Source organism: Cottoperca gobio, chromosome 24, assembly GCF_900634415.1.
Source record: "Cottoperca gobio chromosome 24, fCotGob3.1, whole genome shotgun sequence".
In the NCBI taxonomy this organism is placed as follows: domain Eukaryota; kingdom Metazoa; phylum Chordata; class Actinopteri; order Perciformes; family Bovichtidae; genus Cottoperca; species Cottoperca gobio.
In genome coordinates, this window is record NC_041378.1 from 9,292,385 (window position 1) to 9,316,226 (window position 23,842).

The following is a 23,842-nucleotide window of genomic DNA, read 5'->3' on the forward strand; positions in this document are numbered from 1 at the left end:
ATTAAGTGAGACATTATTGGCTCTTTTATATAACTGTATATATCCATGTATACATCAGCAATTAGTCTTACAGTGCATGATTCAAGATTTCAAGATATAGTGCAAACTGTAGGTATTAGGGTATACATTTGTTAAATTCCCTTAAAACTGTATAAATTGAGTGTGGCAATCATTTATTTATCTACCGCCAGATAGTATTATGCGTTTTTATGAAACAGAGTTTAAAGTAAGAAAGGAATGTAAATCTCAATATGAAAATCAATATGACAGTTGCAAAATGATATGGCCTGATCTGTGATTATTAATCAACACCAAAAAATATATATATGCAATGAACAGAGAGAATTAAAACATAGAAAATGGTATACACCCTGTCCTGTAAAGTTGAAGCCAGTTGGACAATACAGATTTTATTAACTGTGCCTTTCTTTTATCAAGATTGCAATGGTTTTGCTCATACAACCATGTTACATTATTGCAATCCAGAGTGACAAAAGTGTGATTCCTGCTGGGTTCATAATCCAGGAAGTGCTGAGTCTGCTTGCCGCGTTGCTTTTCTGACAAGGGTCAGGTGTCTTCATCATCTCCCTGACCTTGCCATTTTTCTCCATTGAGAATTTGAACTGTGACAAAGAAAAGATGATATAATATAGAAATACCTTTTTTTATGATAATTGGTGAAAGCAACAACAGACAGGAGTCCACAGTCTTTAAAAAAAATAAAATCCTCAAAAAAAAATTATTTATTAGATTGGAGGTAGAAAAGAAACTACACTATCGAACAATTCAGTTACTTACATCGTCATCAGAAGCGTACTGAATTTGTGGAAGGGTCTTCAGGAAACTTTCCTGCGCAGAAATGCTATCCTGGTCTGAAGTTGTGCTGTTCTCAGACATGCTGTCAGAAATGAGTACAAAACTACTTTAAAAGAGCATATCAAGATACATCCACAAAAAGTAAATGTAAATTATATATGTATGTAAGCTATGTAAACCAGCACTGTTGCAGTCTCAACAGAAATAGTATGTGAAACACTGCATCGGGTCTTAATGGTAGCTTATAGATCTACCTTGTGTTCGGGAAGCTAGCACATGTGGTGATCTTGATTGCAGGGTAGTAGTACAGGAAGGCCAGGCACATCTCATCAGTAGTTCGTAACCCGAACTGAGGGAGGACAATGTGAAACATGGCAGAGACATGAGATTCTCTTTATACATGTGGATGGATTTCAAACAAAGTATATGATGCCATGGAAACATGTGAGCGCTCTAATATCAAAGTATTATGAGTTGTATTTATTTGTTTGTCTGAAGGAGCCCTGCCTTAACATTATACTGTATCTCATTTGTACAGGAAGGAACATAACATTTAGTCTTCATGGTAAGGTGCCCATATCCATTAGGTTTATAGTTACAATATTTCATCAATCTTTTTAGTTAGATACACGAAATATCAACCTGCTCATTTTTTTCATCAAAAGTCTTCATATTACTTGTGCTTCTCTTTCTATTTCTATTTCATTCACATTATATGTGTAATGACATGAGGTCATATTTACCCACCGTAGTGACTTTGGTGCGATCGGTAGTACTGTAGGTGCACTCCACTGCAATCTCATCACCCTGTAATGGGAGACAATCAATGTGTCATGATAAATTATAGAACACTACAATTATACAGTTAAGTTAAGAGACCAAATAACTAATATCTTACTTTAAAAAACTGCCTTGTAACACATGGGCATAATATTTGGGCATGGAGGCAATGGAGATTTACCTGCTTGATGGTCTTGATGTTTCCCAAACTGATGCTCTGCTGTAACTCAAAGTCAAAGTATTCATCCAAGAGCAAGAAGTCTCTCTGCTTTCCATTTCTGAAAGACCAAAAGTATCACTATGTTTACAAGAAAACAATAGTACAATGCAAAACTGGATTTTATTCCAAAACTCAACTACCTTAAACTCATTATTTAATAAATACCAACAATGTGTTACAAAATCAGTAAAAATCATTTATGTATCTTTTCTTTTTTATTCTTCAGCTTTAATATTGACGGACATAAAGCATCTTTGTTACCTGTAGTGGGCAACTCTGACTTTCCTCCCAGCTAAGTGAGTGTGCAGCATCCCAGCAAAGACTTGCAGTTCAGGCACAGGATTCAAAAGCTAGAGGTGGAAAGTGGAAACACTATCAGGAACACAGTCAGAAACAACCCAAAAAAACAATAACATCTTAATTTTTCTCAGTTTGAAATCCATACTGAACCATTACAGACCTTTGAAAAGAGAGTGGTATTACACACGCCGTAGGTGTGAAATTCAGTGGCACCTGGAGGGATGTTGTAGTGCACATCTGAAAGCGGCGAAATACCTGTCATCAGGATGCCTGCGTCATGCTGCCGGAGTTGGGCTGTATAGTGCAGTCTCAGACCTGAGCTGTCTGTCCTACCTATACAGAGAGAGACAGGAGTTTAAAAAGTTTGCATCTTGGTCATGTGATGAAGACAGACTATAGAATAAAGTATTCCATGTTTTATTAAAATGCACTGGAGGCATTTTAAAGGGGAATTCCACTAATTGTACACATAAAGGTCAATGTACAGATCATGGGGTGTACTGCTCAGCCTACAACAGGTCCATAATGTCTTCAGTGGCCCTTGAGCGAGTTATGTTAAGTCTGAGAAAATGACCCCAATAGTTTCATCAGGGTTATTTGTCTTGGGCTTGAAAATGTTAAAGACATTCTGAGTTACAAAATGTTTGGAACGGATCTCGGCATTTGCTGCTTTGTTTTTTGAGTCATAGAATCAATAAATGTATAACCTGTAAACAATTGTATATGTGTACTTTCTAATATCACAATTCAAGAAACAGAGGTATATACTGTATATTCCTGAGACCCGGCAAATTTATTTTGGTCCTTTGTGGCGGATATGACAGTGAGGTCTTCATTTCAAACACCATGCACTTTTGTTTGAGACCAGGTGTACTGTTAAAAGCACATCCTGGGCTTTCTGGTGAAGTTATACGTCTTTTTATGAGTGAGACAAAAGAGATCTTGTTAGCAATTCTTGAGGAAGAGATGTGTTTTATATTTGTTTCCAATATTCATCGAATGACAAAGAATAAAAAGATTGCATTTATTATTTTATTATTACCAAATCATGCCTTGTAATGTATTTTTTGTCCGAAAGATTGACCTGATGTTGACTACAAGTGAAATCTTATTTTTTTTAAACATTACAATAACATTATTGAGAAAACAATCTTTGTGATATGTTTCTTACATACAATACTTAAAATATGTATTTAAAAATCTAAGTATCAATTATCCCGGGTCTTTCTGGATAGACAGACAGACCGTGTGAAAATGTTCCAGTGTTTCATACTTCAGTACTTACCTGCTTCATTGTTTGGGTTATTGTAGTGGATTTCCAGCCTATAGATTGTATTACTGTCTGCACCTCCAATAGGAATGGCTGCATTTTCTGGAAACTCAAACACCTGAGGGTTTCGGGAGAAAACTCTTGCACAACAATGACATTGATATACACAGAAGAATGCAGACAACAAAATCTAAGCATTCAGAGAAAGCCACTTGATTCTCTCTCACCCCTCCTCCCACTGCCCATGCAGCCACCACACCGAAGCAGGTATCCCCCATGTCGCCCATGTAGCACGGCTTATCCTCCTCCTTCGTCACAAAGGAGGGGCAGCGGTACAGCAGCAGGTGATGCACCATGTCAATGTGCTCAATCACTGGTTCAATCTGGGGTAAAGTTTAGAAGAGATTTGGCACAGAATGTTTAAAGAACGGCAAATGAAGATATAAATAAATATGAAAATCAGGACGCTTGTCGTTCATTTTTCTGTTCACTTTTCGAAGAGTGGTACTAGTTTCTCTTCCACTGTTAGGAATTAACAAATGACACTCGTAACTACTTTTTGCATTTGATATGATTAAAAGGTGACTGATGAGTGATGACAGGAAGAAAGAAAGATTACCAGATATATATGATGTTTTGTAGTTAAGTTCAACTTCATGTACTTGCAGTGGTAGTAGGTATTCTTTTGAGGGATAGTGATCTGCAACAAAAGAATAAAGATAAAGGTAAACAACACAATTTGTGTTTGTCTTAGTTTGGACTACTACTATCAGACTTGCTATGGTTTTTTAATTGTTTCCCATCCATTCATCCAAACTATATTTTAATAAAGCAAAGAGTAAAGACTATTATGTATTCCTTAGTACTCTACATGATAAGTGAGCTACATGGTAAAACATCAGAAATCAAGTAAAAGAAATGTCCTATAACTTCCACAAACATGCCTTTTCTATCATTGTCATCACTGTTTTTATTCCTTTATTATTGCAGGAATTATTCCTACGTTGTCCATTTTGGCAATGAGATAGTTGAGGCTGCTTAAGGTCGTCCTGGGCATATAGTTCAGCAGGTTGACTTCCTTGGTGCCTCTACGGGCCCCATGGTAGGCGATTTCATCTGTTTCTCCGTAGGCATAGATCAGTTTAATGGGTTGAGTCTATAAAAGATGGCAATTTTAGACAACACAAAGCATGAATGAGGGTGCATTGGGCGGGGGGGGGGGGGTCAAAACATACATGTCAAAACATACAGCAAGGTGTTATCACCATGTGTTCAAAGCGCAAAACAATGTTAGGTATCCCTCTTTCTTTTATTGCCATTGTCTTGATATCTGAAAACACCCAATTCAATGCACGGCATTAAATAACATTCAGGTGAACAAAATCCTATAATACAATAAACACGGATACCAGCAGGAAACTTGAGCTTCAGAAGAATTAGATCAGCAATACAAAAGACTGCAAATAATGAGCCAGAGGGAAGGAAAAGTTCAAGTTTGTGACTCAGGTTAAACAGCAAGTTAAGTGAGGTTTAATGAGTTACTGTATATATATATATATATATATATATATATATATATATATATATATATATAACTGTAACTGTCACCATTCTTACAAAGAAAAAGGTTCATTATTTAAATCTGTCGTATTGTATAAAGTTTTAACCAGTCCGCAGTCCGACACCAACAAAGGTGACATTTTTCTGACATTATATGGCACGGACATTTCCAATCTCATTACTTATTCAGTGTGATTTAACAATGAAGAAATAAAACACTCCTAATAATAAATAATGGATAAAGTCCTGAATTCTCAAGCAGTTATCAATGGTAACTGAAGTTGATATTTTACTCACCAGCGTTACATATAATTAGGCATGTCACGATTATTCTGGCGAAAATAGTTGTGATTCACAATGTTATCCCGATTATCATCCGAATATGCTTAAAACTCTTGAAATGGTACTATAACCATACTGGAATCACTTTATCTTACATTCAGTTAATAAATCTGCATCGCAGATAGGACATAAGTCTTTTTTTTGGTGAAATCTTAAATAAGGAAATCCTAAATCATGAGGACCCCTGCATTAATAAAGTATACATTTAAAAAACAAAAGCAGCATGGGGTAAGTCTGTTATTTTATTTCAATAATTCCTGTATTTAGTTTTAATATCAGGCTCAAACTGCTTTTTCAAGTCACTCATGTGGGGATTATCACGATTAACCCGATAATGGAAATTTATCAAGGATCAACTCATTGTGAGTGATCCGCGATAAAGTCCTATATCATCCCATCCCTAATACCCCACGTGCAGAATATTACAATAAGACAAAATATGTGAATGTCTTACAGTGATATGGAAGTCATTGTCATCACACGACTGAATGGACCTCTGAAAGGTCATCGTGGTTTGACCCTCACTTTCAATCATAGAGAGGAGAATGTAGCTCTGCAGCTCGTCCATCAAGGGCATAAACTTTCCTATGGCATGACGATCCTAATGGACAAAAAACACAACTTTCACACAGCAGAAAGATATTGGCTTCACATTGTGTTGTGTTTGCTATTCATTTAAGAGATTTTTCCTGTAATACTTAAAGATATCCAAGTATAGATGAAACCAACATGCTACACATGTTAATATCTGGTGATGACTTACTGTGAAGTAGCTTCCACTGGACCCAATTCCCCCTATGACCATGTCTGCACCCTTCATGCCTCCGTTCGGACTGAAGCCAAAGCCCACCCAGCCTGTCGTGTTGACCACCAGCTTGAATGTGATGTTTCCTTGCGGGTTATCAAAGCCCCACTCCAGGCAGACCATATGATTCTGGTCCAGGTACTCCATGAAGGGCATGTTGGGGTCCGACGCCCCCGCTCCTTTTGTCCAGGCCGAGAACAGGTAGAGGAAAGGAAACAGAGAGAGCATGATGTCTCTGTGAAGTGGGATATCTTCAAACTGAGCTAACATCTGTGTAGAACTGCCAAAACCCCTCCTACCCCCCCCCCCCCCACCCTCCTCCTCCTCCTCCTTCGACACACCTGCGCTGCTAGATGAACTCAAGTGATACGGGCGAAAAATGCTCAGTCATTTCGCCGTTGTAGAACAAAAAATACACTGTATATCACTTTGGCTGTAGCCTCGTGCAGATTTTTGTGCTATAATTTAAAATTCCATTTCTTCATAGTTTATTCTCAGTGGAATATCTGCAAGTTTACTGTCTTTGATGTCAGAGGTGTGAACATTTTCAGCCTGGAAGTCAAGTCTTTTCATAAAATGACACACTAATACCCTCTTTCTGTCTCTCTCAACGGCCTGTGGTCAGGTGTGCTGCAGAGTTCACCTACTTACTGTATCCCCTCTCAGCTCCTCAACCTGTTCCACAGGTTCTTTCAAATTGAGACACTCAGGTGTTTGATATATGAGGAGGTGACGAGGAAGCAGCAGGAATGAAAGATGTACCTTTCATTTTGGCCAGAGACATGGTTGTCAATATTGGCCCAAATGAAAATTATATCTCTCATACCCTCTCCCTCTCTTTGTCACCTTCTATATCAAATATATAGGAAAGCAAATAGTGTGGTGATGTTTTAATGCCTTTAGCAATGCACCCTCATATTCTAGTATCTTCATTATTATTATTTACGTTGCACACACTTCCGCTATCCCAACTAAATTTCAACTGCTTTCAGTCTCCACACATCAACTGACGCTGAAAAATGTAATCCTTGCTCCTGTCACTCCTAACAAACCAACTGATATTTACAAAGCATTCAACGTTATACTTCAATTACTTTCATCTTTTACAACTCAACTGACAGTTCAACTGCTATCACTGCTTACACACATACTGAAAATGCAACTGCCTACAGGGATGAAACTTGAAATGTTAAATACTTTCACAAATTGTGCTTTAACATGATTTCAATAGCTTTCATCTCTTCAAAACACTTCGAACCCTTTCAGTGCTTCAAATTCAACTGTAATTCCCAATCGACATCCCCGATGTGAACGATTAAAATCTAAGTCAGTTTTATCCTTGTTAACAGCGTTTGCACCTGCAATTTTCAGCGTAAGCGAGCAGGCTTGAATTTCCTTTAACATATCTCGCCTTTTTCTAGTTTTGTTGTATACAGCAAAGAGTGACTAGACATATGTGAGCTGGACAGAATAAACAGACAACAGTATTACTGCTATTGATGCTTCGTCTTTGTCTTTTGATTTGATGGACAATAAGTTGGACAGTACACACACAGAAGGCAACTGTAGGCCTATCCGATCCTGACCACAGAGATGTCAACGATGAACCTTGGTTGTAATGTAATACCACATTGAGCCCAGCAGAGGCCGACTTCAGCATAAGAAATACATTCAGGGTCACTCCCTTTCAGCCGTTGAGCCAGCTGTGATCTGTCAACAACATTGTCAGTACACACACTACAGTAGCTGTTTTGAGATTAGAACAATAACACTTTGACCATTGCTCAGAATAAAACCAACTAAGCCTAATGTAATCGGAAACTCTGAGCATTGTTTAAATATCTTGGAAAATGGATAAAAGACATATTGTACAAGGAATTAGAAATAGTAAAACATTTAATATTTGGATTTACCAAGCATATTTACATGTTGATGCTATTATTATTATTATTATTATTATTATTATTATTATTATTATTATTATTATTATTATTATAATAAATTATTATTATTATTTAAGTATTATAATGATAATACTAATAATAACATTTGGCTTATGAATTCTTCTTATTATCACTATTAAGTATTATTATTGTGATTTTAACACGATCCATTTTGTATGTATATTATTTATTTATTATTTTTAGTTTGCTCCTTTTCTAATAAAAAAATAAAAAATGTTTAAGTCACGTCTTGAAGGGCCATGTCGGACCGACACTACCTTTCCGGTTTCTCTCCGTGGTGCAGGTCACTCCCTCCGTACTGTCAGCAGCTCTCTGCGCGCTTCAAACTTGAAGCTACACTGAACTAAGTCCATTCCTCCCGTCTTTTTCCAGGTTTTCGAGTTTCTAAGTAACACACTGTTGTTAGTAATGTGTTAAAGTCTGTGTTGCGGCGGCTGTTCACCGCGAGGAATCACCGTTTTGTCTTCGCTTTTAGTTAGAAAGCAGCGGGGGGAAATGTCCAGCTGAGGATTGGAAATCCTGAAAACCGCAGGGCCTGCTTTTGTAATGATTGATCAATGCTTCGACAATGGCGCTAAAGGTAAGTCTGACAACTTTTCCAAGCGGTTTTAACGTCAACACCGGGTGTATTGTCTCTCCAAGTTTCACCTGACAGCTGTATTTTTACAAAAGAAATGCAGGCTGTGTGGACTTGTAGAAGCGCAGACAGAGTTGTAGTTTCTCGCATTAGGTTTACAGTGAACACTTCACTCGATAAGCTACTTATTAAGAGTCAAAACATTTTAATACTCCGCTTAAGAAACGTTTAATGGATGCTTACGACACATTTGTATGCAGTAAATGTGACACATGTTTTTGCTATACTACATGGAAAATGTGCCTCATTAAGAAAGGGTCTTGTGACATTTTACTACCTTTCCAGTGCGGGTCATTTCTCCCGTGGAATTCTGGGAAATGTCGTCTTTAGCGTGTGAATGACTTTTTTTCATTCAGTACAGTATTGAGTGTTTAATCAATAATACATGTAGTTGTTATTAATACTATAATTTGATTTACTGTTAGTATTAATACTATAAGCAGCCTATGAGTATTACTATTATAATAACAGGAAATAAGTGGGTGGGTCTGAGGCGTATTTTGAGGATACCCATTAAAGCCAAAATAAAACTATATATATATATATATATATATAATAATAATAATAATAATAATAATAATAATAATAATAATAATCATCATCATCATAATAATCATACAAGATAAGAAGGTCAAACATTTGTGACTCTTTCTCTTTTGTAGTCCAGTTTAAAAACTTCTGGAGGTAGCAGGCTAACACTAAAATACATATCTGTTCCTCCAAGAGCAAATAGCCTTTGATTTCATCTCATTGGTTAATGAACAAGTTAAGTAGATAGTCTGTGAAGATTGATACTGTTTTGATCACAAACGGCATGCAAATGAATTGAGATAGTCAAGTTTGAGTGTGGTAGACTTTAAAAAGCATCCATGAAGTGACCTGGGAAAAACAATGTCAAGAATAGTACACTTTTACATCTCACTGTTGTGTGTGTGTGTGTGTGTGTCTGGAGCCGAGGGGGAAGGGCATATTAGAAGTGGGTCAGTGTGAGAACAACTGCAGGCTCCTGCATTAAACTGAACCAGGTATTGGGATGGTTCTGGCCTTGTTTTTGGTTGATACTGGTTCCTTTTTAAGAGTCAGCATAACATGCCTAGAAGAACTAGTTTGGCCTGTTTCACTGTGCTCTAATTAAACTCTACAATAACCTGAGGATGGTACTGGGTGTGTTACATGCAAATATATGTTCACGTGCTGTTGTCTTCATAAAAGTGTTCATCAAAATGCAGTAAGGGTTTTGTGTGTTTTATCTTCTAGGTACAAGTTTTATATGACTTCACTGCTGAGGTTGGAAACAACGAGTTGTCGGTGAAAGAAGGCGAGACACTTACTATCACTAATCAGGTACATTTATAAGAGCACGCCTCGAACTTCCTGCTTTTCTTTTGTGTTTTTTATCTTTACTTTTCTTTTTTATTCCACTTGTTTACATGAAGTTTTAATGTGTGCTTTTGTTGGTAGTGCCTGTTTTGTGTGGATCATGTACAATAATTTTTGTATTGATGTAGTTTGCATTATGTGATTATCAAGAAGGATTATGGACCTAATTGTTTATCACCACTGACAGTGGAAGAGGAAAAACAATTAAGTTTAATTATTATGTTGGTTTTTACTATGAAGTTAATTTTTTTATATATTTTCTTTTTCTGTGAGTATTTTATTTTTAGTGGTGCTATTTTCTGCCTATATGTTTAGTATTAGTTGGCTATAATAGCTTTGTGTGTTGTAGCCTCAAACCTTTTTAATGTTCTTCTGTAACATTAAAAACCAACAGTCATATAAAATATCCCAGCTCACATGATCTCAAGTTGGATATAAACGAGGAGTGTCACAAACGCGTACAGAGGAAGGAAAAAGAGAGAGGGTGTAAACATGATGTCATTACTGCCAGTCGACAACAGTTCAAAGGTCACTCGCTGTATGCTGACCTACATAGTTTTCTAATCAAAGTCGGTCTCAAGCCAATCAGGAACTACTGTATCAGGAAAACAGACTCTTTTTTTCTCTTCTCTAAATGAAGTGACTTTTTGTCCTGCGAGCTTTCAGTGTGTTAACAGATGCTCGTGTTTCCTGGTTAGTGTCAGCTAAATAACATGTGGGAAATGGGATGTTTCCTTAATTGCAATAACACATTAAAAGAAACACAGCTACAGTAAAACAGCGACGCTTTTCTGGAGAAATCTGGTTTCTGCAAAAGTACATATCAACATGTCAAATACTTCATACAGTATGGGAAAGTATTACTGTGGCAGCAGATCAAAGGGGACATCATCCCTGCATCATTAATGAGTTGGAGGGTGACTTAAACTGAAACTGAGCTTGTTTCTGTACATCAAAACAGTAATGATGAGAGAGCTAATATTACTGTCTTCACGCTATCACTCAAATGCTCCAAAAATGTTTAGGCTGCAGCTGTATCATTCAAACATACTGTAGCAAGCCGAGAGGAGAAATCTGATCACTGACCAGCTGCATGTAAATGTTGGTTTTGGAGTAATCGGGTTACTGGGATGCATTTAAACACATTCTCAGGTTTCCTTTTTATGTGATTTCCCCCAGTGGTCTGTGCTTGTGATGCAGACACATACTCTCTGCTGGTCTGAGCCGGTTTCAGTCGTTTACGCTAACATGCTGTTTTCTTGGCCTCACTCTTTTCCAGAGTATTGGAGGCGGCTGGATTGAAGCGCAGAACTCCAGAGGGGAGGTTGGACTGGTGCCAGAAGACTACATCGAGGTAAGATAGACACTTGGTGTATCACGGTGATTTCACCACAGAAAATGAAGGCGCAAAGCTATCGGCTCTCACGCTTTGAGCTAAAGATGCACAATGTGTACCATCTGTATCAAAGTACAGCCAACTATTTATCTGTATCTGTTAGATATGTGTCTCCTTTTGAATGTAAACCGTGGTGCCATGTCGTGTGCAAAGCTAAAATCACAACAGGATGGACCTCCTTCAGGGCTTTTAGGGGGTTTGTGTATCTGTGGTCAGTAACTGTGACTTCATCATGGGGATATGATTCACCCTGAAGACATTCAGAAAGTAGACACAGGGAGAGTTTGATTCAAAGTAAAGTCTGTGAAGTCTATTTAACAGTTGAGCCTCACTCTAAACAACCCTGACTGCAACATCTAACAATGTAGTGTCTGTGTGTGAAAGAGAGAAAGATATTATCTCTACTTTATCCCTACTTATACTTAGCAAACAAGCTCATGTGGATATGTTTGTCTGACCTTAAATTTCTTCCCCAGCTGCCCTGAGACTGTTTTTGATTTGTTTCCAAATCATAAAAAAACAGCTAATGACAATTGCACTTGTTGCTTATGTAACATCTAAGGACACAATGTCTTTCCCAAGCAACTACTTCCTATTCCAGTGTAAAGCAGATTTAAATGTGTTCATTTAAGTATCACCAGCCAGTACTGTCACCACACCGTTTGCAAAGCCAGGGAATGCCTAGGAGACACAATCACGTTACCACAGAAGATTGTACCTTTTTTAAAAGTCATTAAATCACACTGGAATATCTGCATTTGTTTTGCCAACTGGACTGTTTTCTGTCTCTCCTTCTGTCTTTTTATCTTTTCCTTTTGTAGTTGGGTAAGCCGGTACCATCGTTCCCAGTAGCAGGAACTGCAGCACTAACTCCGAATGTTGCAACTCAAGACCTGTCCATCTTTGATTCCTACGCTCCCGCAGCAGCACCTGCAAATAACCAGGTAATGCACTCCCCTAATTAAGGTTTGGGTATATTGCATGCCTGTTTGTTTTTTTGCTTTGTACTGACCTTTTACTCAGAGTTGTAGATTATTGTACAGCCATAACTTCTCTAAATTCAGCTGCCCAAGATGGTGCTGGAGAAGAGAGTGTAAAAACCTACAGCGTTGCTACGCGCAGAGCACCTGTCATGTTCATATTTGTCCACTCAAAACTATGTGTGATGTTGACGAGAAAGCAGAAAGAAGAAGTGGGCAATGACAGAGTTTTACTGACGTCCTCGCAGCCTGTGAGATCCAAAGATGCAGAAGTGAGAGCAGCTGCTGTGGAAGATACTCACCACCGTACATGTCCTCTACAAACCGATGCAGGTTTTAGCTCTAGTAAAATAGAACCAAGAGGAAATCATTTCAGTGGCATGTTTTTTTTTTTTTTAGCAGGCAGGAAGTTCCACAAGTGTGAGTGTACTGCTGGATCAGTAGAAATGTAAGGGGTTGGAGTCAAGGCAGGAAATGTGTCAGCCATTATTCCTCATGCTCTCTCACCCACACATCCATATCCAGCATCACGTTAACCCATCCCTTGCTGAGTGTAAACCTTCACTGCTGGCGCTTTGTGATGATGTCACCTTCTTTTCCCCTCAAGGTGGATGCTGGGGGCTTAAGTCCCCAGCCGGACACCCCTGACACCCCAGTTTCCCCCTACCTTCCGTCCCCCGATGAGGTAACCGCCACGTAGGGGTGGTGTATAAAACCAAGCCCTCTGCCCCCAAGAACCCCCCCCCCCCTCTCTGATTGGTCTGCTTTGGCAAATTCTCCCTCCTACTCCTACTGCCTGCCGAAAGCATGATCTCACTCTCTCCGTGCACCTTGCACTACAGTGCACACTCACACGTCACCAATCGATTCCCACGCCCTTTATACCAATTATATGAATCAGCACTACAGGGAAACTTATAAAAACTTAAAGATCAGAGTCCGTGATCTTCGTATCTCGTGTATAATTGACTAATCACACTGAGGAATCATCAGACCAGAACACGTGACATTTACTCCACAAATGATCAGATTATCATAAAAAAAATCTTCTGACTGTTGTATAAAATGTGATCTGTTTATGTGCAGTGAAGTTGCTGCTGAATCAGAAAAATGCTGTCTGAGCGTTCCTCGCTGCACTTCTGTGCTCATTCGTCATCGCAGCAATTGTTTGTGAAACTACTGGTTCATTCATTACAGTACTTTTGTGTCTGTCTGTGTGCATTATGGGGTGTTTTTAATGCCTGCACTAGTTCTGTGTTCAGGCAGCTCAGTACTTGGTTAGCATTAAGCTAGCTGCACACTGCAAGAGGAACACATACACTCTATTGCATGCCTACACGATTCTATAGTGGTTAACCGACACGGCCCTGCGAGCACGGCATGCAGTTGCATTTTCTTGTAAGTACTCTATATACTGGTGTGTGTGTGTGTGTGTGTATGGACTTGAGAATGGTAGTGTTTGTGTGTGAGATAGTGTGCATATTCATAATTTTAAGAAAGTGTATTTTTTCCAAATATGCAGCATTTTGTATTTTTAGATGTGTAGTTACTGCATGGGTTGAGCAGCATTTACAAACTACTCTCTTTACATATTCCCTGTTAGAGGCCAGATCTGCATCATGTGTTTGATAAAGCATGTTTTAAAGACTACTGTCTGCTTCTCATTAAACAGACTCTAAACTACACTGGACTCTACTCTGTGTTCTCTCTCTCCTCTCCCGCTCCATACTTAATCTGTCATTCTTTCGTCCCTCTCACTTTTCTCTCTCTGTCTCTTCCAGGCTAGTAACGGTAATGATCCCTGGTCTGTGTGGAACGCGGACCCCTCGGGGGGCTCCAACAATAACTGGGCGTCCAACCCAGAGGGCACGCAGACTGGGAAGGCTCCAGCTGAACCCTGGGGCCCCATATCACAGGGCCACCCTCAGGCTTACCAGGGCCCAGGTAAGAACAGCGTTTCAGTTGGCAACCATGGTTAGCCCGATGTTAAAAACGCAACATGTCAGTGCAGCAGAAACACTCCCTATGATCTCTTTATAAGATGTACATTTAATTCTCGTGGTTGTACTTGCACTAACTACTCAGTACTGCTTTTCAAAAACCTCAAATATTAAATCAAGGCTCTGCTGCTCTGAGGTTCTTCTGCTTTTTTTACGTTTTCTGTCTTAATGTTTAACAGGATAATTTAGGTTTATTTTAATGTCGGACTTCTGAAGTAACAGACTTAATGATCCGGAAAGTGTGGCGCTAAAAACAGAGATTACAGCTCTACATTGGGATTGCACACATGGGAAGGTCACACAGTGTAAACTCACTGTTTGTAGATGGTTACATTTTAAACTGTAATTGTGGGGACAGGATGGAATATGTGGCTGCAGGGGACGGGATTGTTCTGGTAAACCAAGACTTACTGCTGAGCTTTATTGATCAAATAATAAGCAAGTTTATGTAACACTACAACGCAGTTACATTATGTGGCTTGTGAATCGTTTTGTACATTTATAAATGCCTAGTAGCCTAAACGACTTTCAATGTTTTAGTACACCTCATGTATAAATGCAGTAAAAGGTATCTGAGTAAGATTATCTGCAGCTATGATAACTGTCTTGCTAATAACACTTGGTAGATAGTTTAAGTATTTAAAAATGTGCTTAATGTTTTTGCTTTTTTAATCTTGGAAGAAATCAATTATGTTATGCTCACTAGAAATATTATAAAAACCTATGTTTCACAGTGAATTATAGGTTCAGGTAGTCCTGGCAAACAATACTTAAAAGCGACTTCCTTGGAGTAGAATATAATAGAACAATATAAGAAGATAATCTTTATAATTACAGAGTACTGTTTCCTGTCCTACAATTTAACCTGATACTAAGAGAAAAACCTTGAGAATATTCAGGAAACCCTGTAATCTAGAACTCCAGGTAGTTCAAGCCACGATATTCTCCTTGGTTCTGCTCAGTATCCGTCTGTGGCCCGTCCCTCCACAGAGACACTGCAGCATGTAGACAGGACAATCAAATCACCACTCTGTTTTTGCCAGACTGGAAAAGTTAGCCTCACTCCTGACTCAGGACACTTGGCATGTTTTTTTTTTAAAATTCTCTAGTTGTTATTGAAGAAAGAGAACTGGGGGAACAAATGACAAGAAGAAGAATTAACAGACTTTTCCTTTCTTTCCTTCTTGCCAAAGACATCTACCCGTATCCTTACCTTATCGATTACAAAGGTATCCCGTGCGTCGCCTGGTGGAAGCTTTTTCCTAATTGTTGCGTGTGTGGACTGGCAATACGTACTGGCAATACGAGAGTTTCTAGCAAATCATTTTAGGGTGTGTGTGTGTGTGTGTGTGTGTGTGTGTGTGTGTGTGTGTGTGTGTGTGTGTGTGTGTGTGTGTGTGTGTGTGTGTGTGTGTGTGTGTGTGTGTGTGTGTGTGTGTGTGTGTGTGTGTGTGTGTGTGTGTGTGTGTGTGTGTGTGTGTGTGTGGCGCATTCAAGTTGTATCTTGATATTAACACTATATTAACTGTATTGCGATGTGGAAAAGTGCCAATTGTGACTGACCTGAGTGTGACCAGATTATATAAAGACTTTAACTGTGATCGGTGTTTTTATGTTTTCATAATGTCTCGCAGCATGTCTGCCCTAAAAAAAGACAGAGAGCAGAAACTGAAGAAGGTTTAAAGTTTTGAGGCCGGTTGGCCAAACCTTGTAACGGTTACAGCTCTGCCGGGCTAGTGGTCTTAGTACTTGTTGATCCATCATGATTACGCCCTCATTTAACACTCAGTTAACAAACTGAATTACTAAAATGTTGCATCAAAATTGATTCTTCAGTTAAAGGAAACGTGTAGAAAGGAGTAGCTACGTTTAGCTCGAGCTAAGGCTTTAACTTTATGACCGGTTTCGTAGTTTTGCAAACTTAACTTCTACGGCATAATTATTATGGAGTTATTGCATTTTGGCTTTGTAGGGCAGATAATGCAGCAATGTACTAATTTGCCTGTTGTGTGTGTGTGTGTTGAGGGGGGGGGGGAAATGAGCTGCCTAGCACCACAGTGTCTTAATCAAACGGTTTGATATTAAGCATAAATTGATATTCAGCATAAATAAGTTGGTTCCTATTTAGAACCAGGTTTAAACTGTTGGCTATTTATTTGCAGGGTTACCAGGGTGAATGCTCTGTTTTCATTGGAAACTTGAGCAACGGCAGAAAGTAAATGTCTCTGATGGCTCACAGCAAGTGCTGCATGCCCTCAAGCTTGTGCAACTGCATCCTTTTACCTCTGGAAACATTGAATGTTTAGGACCAAAGTAAAGCTAAGCAGAGTGTTCTTCTACTTATTAAATAATAATAAGAAACCCTAATCACATTAAAATACTCTTCCCTTTCATCTAGATAATAATATATGTCAACATGTAGTTCTTTGTCTGTCTATCCAACACAGCAGTGATTGATGATATAAGACATTAACAATTGGTTTAATAAACAGGATTAAACATTCGAATGTCTGTTCCTGCTAGTGTTTAATTGATATAACCGAGCAGAAGCTGTTGTTTCCATCAGGTAATCTTCCCCAGCAGCTATATACATATATATATATATATATATATATATATATATATATATACATGCTTCTTGTACAATAACACGTTGTACAGTAGGGTTGTTGAACACATAATTTGTACTTTCCGTACCTAAAACACAACCACGTGTGCATGTGTCTGCCCGTAGGAGCGGAGGATGATGAGTGGGATGATGAGTGGGATGACATAAAGTCCACAGGAGGTTACGCCGAGTCAGAATCTGGAGACGGCGGAGCAATGCAGAGAGGTGGAGCTCATGGGTCTTCGATGAAAATCTCCCTCAACAAGTAAGACTCGATAAGGCAGTAAGACCTGAGGCTTTGGAGTCTGGAGTTTTATAGACAAATAAAGGAGCAGAACAGCGTTGATGCTTCTAAAGTCAGTCACTGGGTACTATACAGCGCACCACTGTGTCAGAAATATTGTGTTTTTTAAACTATTACAAATGTTTTGCGACTACATTGAGTGATCTCGTGCTGAACAATGTGCTTCCGTTGTAATTGGTTTGTTGCTTTCAGGAATGTCACAGTCGTTCCCAGAGTTTTACGTACGACATCGTGGTGAAACTTCTCTTTCTCTTCGAGCAGGTTTCCTGGGTTCTCCAAGAACGGTCCAGAGCTCTACCTCCTGTGCAAGCAGCTCGCTAAGGGCAAAGAGAAGCTGCCAATCTATGTAGGCTATCTCTAAATATCTAACGCATTGTTTACAGATGATTATTATCATCATGTCTTTACTTGTATATCAGTGGTTGTGGTGCCGTCACCTTCACGACTGAACTAAATACCATATGTTGTATCCTAACACAAGAGATGTCTGCAGTAACAGATGTTATACTTCCTATAGGACATTCACTTTGATTACAGCATCATTTCATGTTCCTGCCAGTGTAAAGTGCAGAGGAGCAGGTTTCTAAACCATATGTTGTATGGTCAGGTTGGAGAAGTTGGTCCGGTGTGGTCTTATCCAGAAAGTCAGCTGGACTGTGTGGTGGCTGATCCCAAAAAAGGCTCAAAGTTGTACTGGCCTCAAGAGCTACATCGAGTACCAAATCACACCCAACGTAAGTAAATCATCTCGTCATGTTCAGTAAAATAATATAATGATAAAGTGTTGAGTGTTTATATGACATTCAGCGTTTATACCTCCTGTGTTATTTACTTTGCAGACCACAAACCGACCTGTCAATCACAGATACAAACACTTCGATTGGCTGTATGAGAGGCTGCTGGACAAATTTGGGTCAGCCATCCCCATCCCGTCTTTACCAGACAAGCAGGTGACGGGTAAGTGCCAGACTCTGTGACCGACAAGAGTGAGATACAAGGAACACTGATCACCAAAACATATATTATTTATTTGTTTATGTGCATCCTCCCTTCTATTCCAGGGAGATTTGAGGAAGAATTCATCAAGATGCGTATGGAGAGGTTGCAGGGCTGGATGACCAGGATGTGCAGGCACCCGGTTGTTTCCTGCAGTGATGTTTTCCAGATTTTCCTCACCTACAAGGATGAGAAGGTGTGCTAAGGCTCCTCCACTTCTTCTCCCTTCTCCCCTTCATTGCTGAAGGATTAAAGAAAGTCCTTTTTATTATCACTACTATTATTGCTTAATTAAAATGAGCGATCCATTGGCACAGGACTGGAAGATGGGGAAGAGAAAAGCAGAGAAAGACGAGACGGTGGGAGTGATGATCTTCTCCACGATAGAGCCTGAAGCTGGGGACCTGGATTCTGTGGAAGTGTGAGTTTAATCTAACCACTGGCTCAAGAAGCACTGACATTAATTCTGTGGCCGACTGCATGTTCGCCTTGCTTACGATTTTTACCGTATGTAAAATGGTCCGCAGGGAGCAGAAGTGTGAGCAGTTCAGCCGGTTCACCAAAGCCATGGATGACGGGGTAAAGGAAATCCTCACAGTGGGCAACGAGCACTGGAAGAGATGTACAGGCCGTACGTAAACACTGCACAGAGGCTGAACAAATGTTTTACCACACACAAGGCCACACCTTTGTACCGTAATGACTGTTTATATTAAAGGATGATTGATTGTGTTCAGTATTTTGTCAACTTGAGACAAAATGTGTGTGTGTGTGTGTGTGTGTGTGTGTATGTCCACCGTAACAATTGATTTCTTCCCCTCCACAGCTTTGCCGAAAGAGTACCAGAGAATCGGCAAAGCCTTCCAAAACCTCTCCTCCGTGTTCACCAGCAGTGGATACCAAGGTACAGCAATAAATACAAACGTGACGTCATAATCATCATAGTGGTCGTGGCAGATGTAGATGCAATTTGCTACGCAGCCAATTATTATGTGGAAGTCTTGTTTTGAACCAAATTGACACACAAATGCCGTAAAACCATATTTTGAACCCGTTCTCTGCTGCAGGCGAGTCGACCCTGACTGATGCCATGACGGCAGCAGGCAAGACGTATGAGGAGATCGCTCAGATGGTAGCAGAGCAGGTCGGTACTATTATTAGAAATCTTTAAGTGTTTCCTTCATATGTTTTTATCCTCCCCCAAACAACCTTTTTACTTTTGCTGCTCGTGCCTTAAAATTCAACCAAGGTCCCGGCAGGGGTGTTGACTAGAATGTACCGCACTTGTTTGCCTTCACGAAAGGTCTCTCTTTCCTTCAAAGGTCTTGCGAGTTTCCGTCACGTTTATCAACAACAATGTTTCGTGTTCTCAATAATCATGATATCTCCCACGGCCTGTGAACGTTTCCTGGCTGCACTGAATGTTTACATCCTGTTTGTGGCATATTTACGGCCCCTTTAACCCCGCGTCCTGTTAGTGAGGTCTGTATGTGTAAAAGAAGAAGCCACAGTGTGTCTCTAGTCTTCTGCTAAACCTTCTTTTGACCTACTATTTCTGACCGTTCTATGTAGTCTGATTGTTGTGGTGTGTAATAAAATCAAACTTGGGCCTTTTTTGATGTTCATGCAGCTTCCAGAGGGACGATTCATCTGGTAAGCTTATGCTGCTGCAGACACTTGTTGTCAGTGCTACTGTAGAATTGTGAGCTTTAGTTTAGTTATGAGCCAAAGGTGTAACACAATGCAGTGTGTCTGTATCTGCACACAGCTTTCCCTTGATACTTTTAAGGATAAGGCAAGGGTGTAGGTGTTGAGTGTTCTATCAGCTAAATATACCCCTTCTGTTATTGCACATGCTTTTTTGTGCACAACAGCAACTCTTTGTTTAGTGTCTGGCTCTGCTGGATGCTCAGTCCGTGGTCTCTTCAGGAGTTATAAACTTGAATCTCTCTTTTTTTTAGGCTGTTAAAATTAAACGTTGGGAAGTTATTCCTGTGATGTAATGTTTTCCTGTGTTCTTTCTTATCTGTGTGATATTTCCTGTTTTTAGGTTAAATTTCTCTTTTTGTTTTTTCCTTCTCCTTTTACAGCCCAAGAAAGACCTCCACTTCGTCATGGAGACCAACAATGAATATAAGGGTCTTCTTGGATGCTTCCCGGACACCATCGGAGTCCATAAGGTACACTGGGAAATAGATCCACGAAGGTTTATTAGAAAACAAATGAATTGTATTATTTAAATTGTTATACTAAACTTCTGCTTCAAAGAGGAAACTGTTTCTGCAGCAGCTGTTAAGTTCAAGTCTTTGTAGTTATGTATAGAAACTGTTTGAATACTGCTAGCTCATAAATATCCATGTAAATACAAGTCCTACCTATTTTGCCAAAGCATTAACAGTTTATTATATTGTTTTGCTCCTAAAACTGTTCTAGTAAGAAGTTGTTTTACAGCTAATGATGCTGCAGTGACTTCCTGTTTACACAGTTGATTGCCTGATTCCTGGCTGAAGCATTCCTGATGTCTTGATAGTGCAACTCAATTTGGTGCATTGCTAGTTTGGAAAGTAGCTAATTGAAAACTCTTGTGTTGTTGTTTGCTCAATGCTTTTGATTCTTGCAGGCCGCCATAGATAAAGTGAAGGAGGCCGACAAGCTGGTGGCCACCAGTAAAATCACCCCTCAGGAGAAAGTCACCATGGCTAAACGAGTCAGCATCATGTCGTACGGATTACAAGGTAACGCGCTCACTCGGAAACATCGCAGCGGTGGAGTTTATCGTGGCGTGTATCTGATATCTGGTTTCCCCCCTCGTCTCCCACAGCCGAGATGAACCACTTCCATAGCAACCGCATCTATGACTACAACAGGGTCATGCAGTTGTACTTGGAAGAGCAAGTGAAGTTTTACGAGACGGTAAAGTGTTTTTATCCACCGCCTACCCGAGTAAATTGGACAGTTTGTCCTTGTTATTACCTGGTGCGCAGCTGCTCTGTGCTCGCCAGCCTCTCGCTTTTGTATTAATGCGACTTTTTCTTCTTTTGAATCTACAGATTGCAGCAAAGCTGAGACAAGCGCACAGTCAGTTCACTACAATGTGAAAGCCTTCAGTCTCGCACTACAAGACGAGTTAAAGCAGCTCAACATCCAAAATATTCTTGCTTACACTGCATTCTTCTCCCTCCCTTTAATTTAAATTTCACTTCTCTCTTTCTCTCGCTCTTACCTCATCTCTTCCTTTACTGCTCAGGGTGCTGCATTCGTGCGGTGCCCTCAGAACTTTATGAACAGTTGATGAGCATGTGCAGCCTCTGAAAGGGCTTTGACACTTTTTTTACGGCCAGCAATGATAGCAGAACAAGCCGCACTTGAGACACACACACACACACACACACACACACACACACACACACACACACACACACACACACACACACACACACACACACACACAGTTTCCTCTGTACAAGGTCCGCAGCTTCTGACACGGGGAAGTAAACCCATGAATTGCTGCTTTGCATTGACTTTCCCTAAGTCATAGCTTTGTACAGCTATAGGTGCCAACATGTCTGCTCACATTATATCTACTGATTTTAAAGCAATACTATTTTCTACACGTTGTCTGCACAGTGATGTCGTGACACCAAAGCCATCCTCCTCTCTGTCAGAAGAGACGGCAGGGGGGTGGGTTTTCTGAATGCAGCATTGCTAACAAATCAGAGCTTTACTGCCGATGTTTTATAATTGTTTTGCCTCTTAGTACCGTTAACATTTGAGGGAGTCCTAACATCTCGTGTAAAAGCAGTGGAGCATTCTCTTTTTATGAATCCAAGTCTTGGAAGAGTTGTCAAAGCCCGAGTGTGTGTCCTCTGTATGTCCACTGCTAGCACTCCCCTTGCCCCCCTCTCACCCTGCACTTCCTCAAAAGCTAACAGGAAGCTCCACCCCCTTCCCTTCTTGTCCACGTGCCTTGCCCCTTTTTGAGGAAAATGGAAATGGTTGACTTAGACCCCAGCCGGCGTACCATGACACTGCAGTTTACATTTCAGGAAAGACGACAACATGTGGGATAATGATACTCAAGTTGGGGTTCATCATTTAAAGTGTTGGACTTTAAAGCCAAAAGTCTTTAAGAATTATTACCTCCCGTCTTTCTCCCGTTGTCCTGAAGAATATTTGTCCTATTTTTTCTTTTTGACTGGATAACGGTGTTTTATATGAAGGTGTAACGGCAACGTTAGCTGTAAGAATCTGTACTATAAATAAAGTTTGGGACGGAGCCATGGATTATGTCATGTATGCAGTTTTTTGCTTTTGCTTTTCACCACCCAAGTTTCAATCAGTCTCTAATATTGTTCACGCTTTGTTTTCTTATCACTTGATACATGAAAATATATACATATATTCTATCTGACCTATCAGGTGCTTGTTGTCTTTGAGAAACTATTTTATGTATAGGAGTATTTGCAATACTGTGTAACTCAAAGAGGAGCAAAAATTCAGTTTGATTTATTAAACAATGATTTGTACTCATTTGGGAGTTTCTTTGTTTCTTTGTGTGCGTTTGAAAGAAACCTTGTCTTGTTCTCCGCACAACACACTACGCGCACTCTCACTTACTCACAGTAAAGCCCTTATTCGCTTTAGCAGCTTCTTGCGTAGAGATGGATAGGAATGAGAATGAGTCGGCAGCCTGTGCGAAGGGTCAAAGAGTGTGTTTGTGCAGTCTTGTAGTGGAGGAAGTGAAAGAGCCCTTTTACCCCACACTCGGCTCTCGGCCCCCATCAGGTGCAGCTGGAAGTGTAGGCCACATAAAGCACAGATCCTATACACCACACAGTACAGGCATTCTCGTTAGTTTTTTGAGTGTACGTGTTCTAGTGTGTTTAGGGGTTGATTGGACATCGGACCACTCGGGTTTAAAAGATTCTTCCGCAATTCAAAATCTTATAAAACATTTGTAATTGTGTTTTTAAGTTGTATAACAGTTTAACTTGAACTGATTACAAACCTTCTGGATCCGTAGGCCGACCTTTGACCTCTGCTCAACACATGCTTGCTATATTGACACAAACCTGCCAATAGGAGAAAGGTCTTTGGAAAGTCATGCGTAAAGTCATTTGAATGTAAGAAGCACTTACTGGATGTCACAGATATACAGTAGTGTGCCTACTGGATGATGAGAGTTATTTCTTATTTCCCCCTTTCACAAATGTTCTTGGTTTTCCATAGAGTGCTCTTGCAAAACGTAAACCTTATTATTACTTATTACTACTTCTGCATTAATGTCAAAGCAGGATTTTACTGTTTTACAGTTGAGTTAACTAATTATTATTTTCATTATGGTTTAATCTGCTAATCAATTGTTTGTTGGTTTGTAAAAAAAAGTAGTCCAAACCTCAAAATTATTGAAAAGAAAAGCAGCACATCCTCGCATTTGTGAAGCTGGAACCATGAAATGTTTTTGCATGAAAAATGACTTAAAGA

At 39.7% G+C, this 23,842-nt stretch overlaps 2 protein-coding genes across 3 annotated transcripts; one reads left to right on the plus strand and one right to left on the minus strand.

The window, feature by feature from the left end:
• Positions 1–6: 6 nt before the first annotated feature.
• Positions 7–8,418, minus strand: moxd1l (monooxygenase, DBH-like 1, like). 2 transcript variants are annotated; one of them, XM_029462913.1, is made up of 14 exons: positions 8,315–8,418; positions 6,052–6,272; positions 5,743–5,889; positions 4,390–4,542; positions 4,006–4,086; positions 3,614–3,769; positions 3,402–3,504; positions 2,277–2,449; positions 2,078–2,166; positions 1,778–1,874; positions 1,564–1,623; positions 1,071–1,165; positions 799–898; positions 7–623 (listed from the first exon to the last, which is right to left on the minus strand). In XM_029462913.1, the coding sequence occupies exons 2-14, from the start codon at positions 6,247–6,249 to the stop codon at positions 468–470; spliced, it is 1,608 nt and encodes a 535-aa protein (XP_029318773.1). In that variant the 5' UTR covers positions 6,250–6,272; positions 8,315–8,418; the 3' UTR covers positions 7–467. The 2 variants fall into 2 exon arrangements, with proteins under 2 accessions (XP_029318773.1, XP_029318772.1); XM_029462912.1 differs by lacking the exon at positions 8,315–8,418 and having other exon boundaries at positions 6,052–6,321.
• Positions 8,419–8,501: 83 nt separating this feature from the next.
• On the plus strand, positions 8,502–22,888 carry LOC115028956 (sorting nexin-9-like). The gene is given in 21 exon segments (XM_029462911.1): positions 8,502–8,637; positions 9,952–10,038; positions 11,354–11,428; positions 12,292–12,414; positions 13,058–13,135; positions 14,232–14,394; positions 15,644–15,679; positions 17,185–17,323; positions 17,624–17,708; positions 17,970–18,056; positions 18,058–18,096; positions 18,202–18,319; positions 18,424–18,554; positions 18,676–18,779; positions 18,886–18,989; positions 19,185–19,262; positions 19,426–19,502; positions 20,449–20,538; positions 20,979–21,093; positions 21,180–21,271; positions 21,409–22,888. Coding segments are annotated over 21 exon segments (1,881 nt in total). The 5' UTR covers positions 8,502–8,625; the 3' UTR covers positions 21,457–22,888.
• Positions 22,889–23,842: the final 954 nt, after the last annotated feature.

Coding starts and splice junctions, on each gene's coding strand:
- moxd1l (XM_029462912.1), bottom strand. CDS start 6,321: ATGCTCTCTCTGTTTCCTTTCCTCTACCTGTTCTCGGCCTGGACAAAA. Junction 3,770..4,005: donor CAAAACATCATATATATCTG/GTAATCTTTCTT, acceptor ACTTTACCCCAG/ATTGAACCAGTGATTGAGCA. Junction 1,166..1,563: donor ATCGCACCAAAGTCACTACG/GTGGGTAAATAT, acceptor GTCCTCCCTCAG/TTCGGGTTACGAACTACTGA.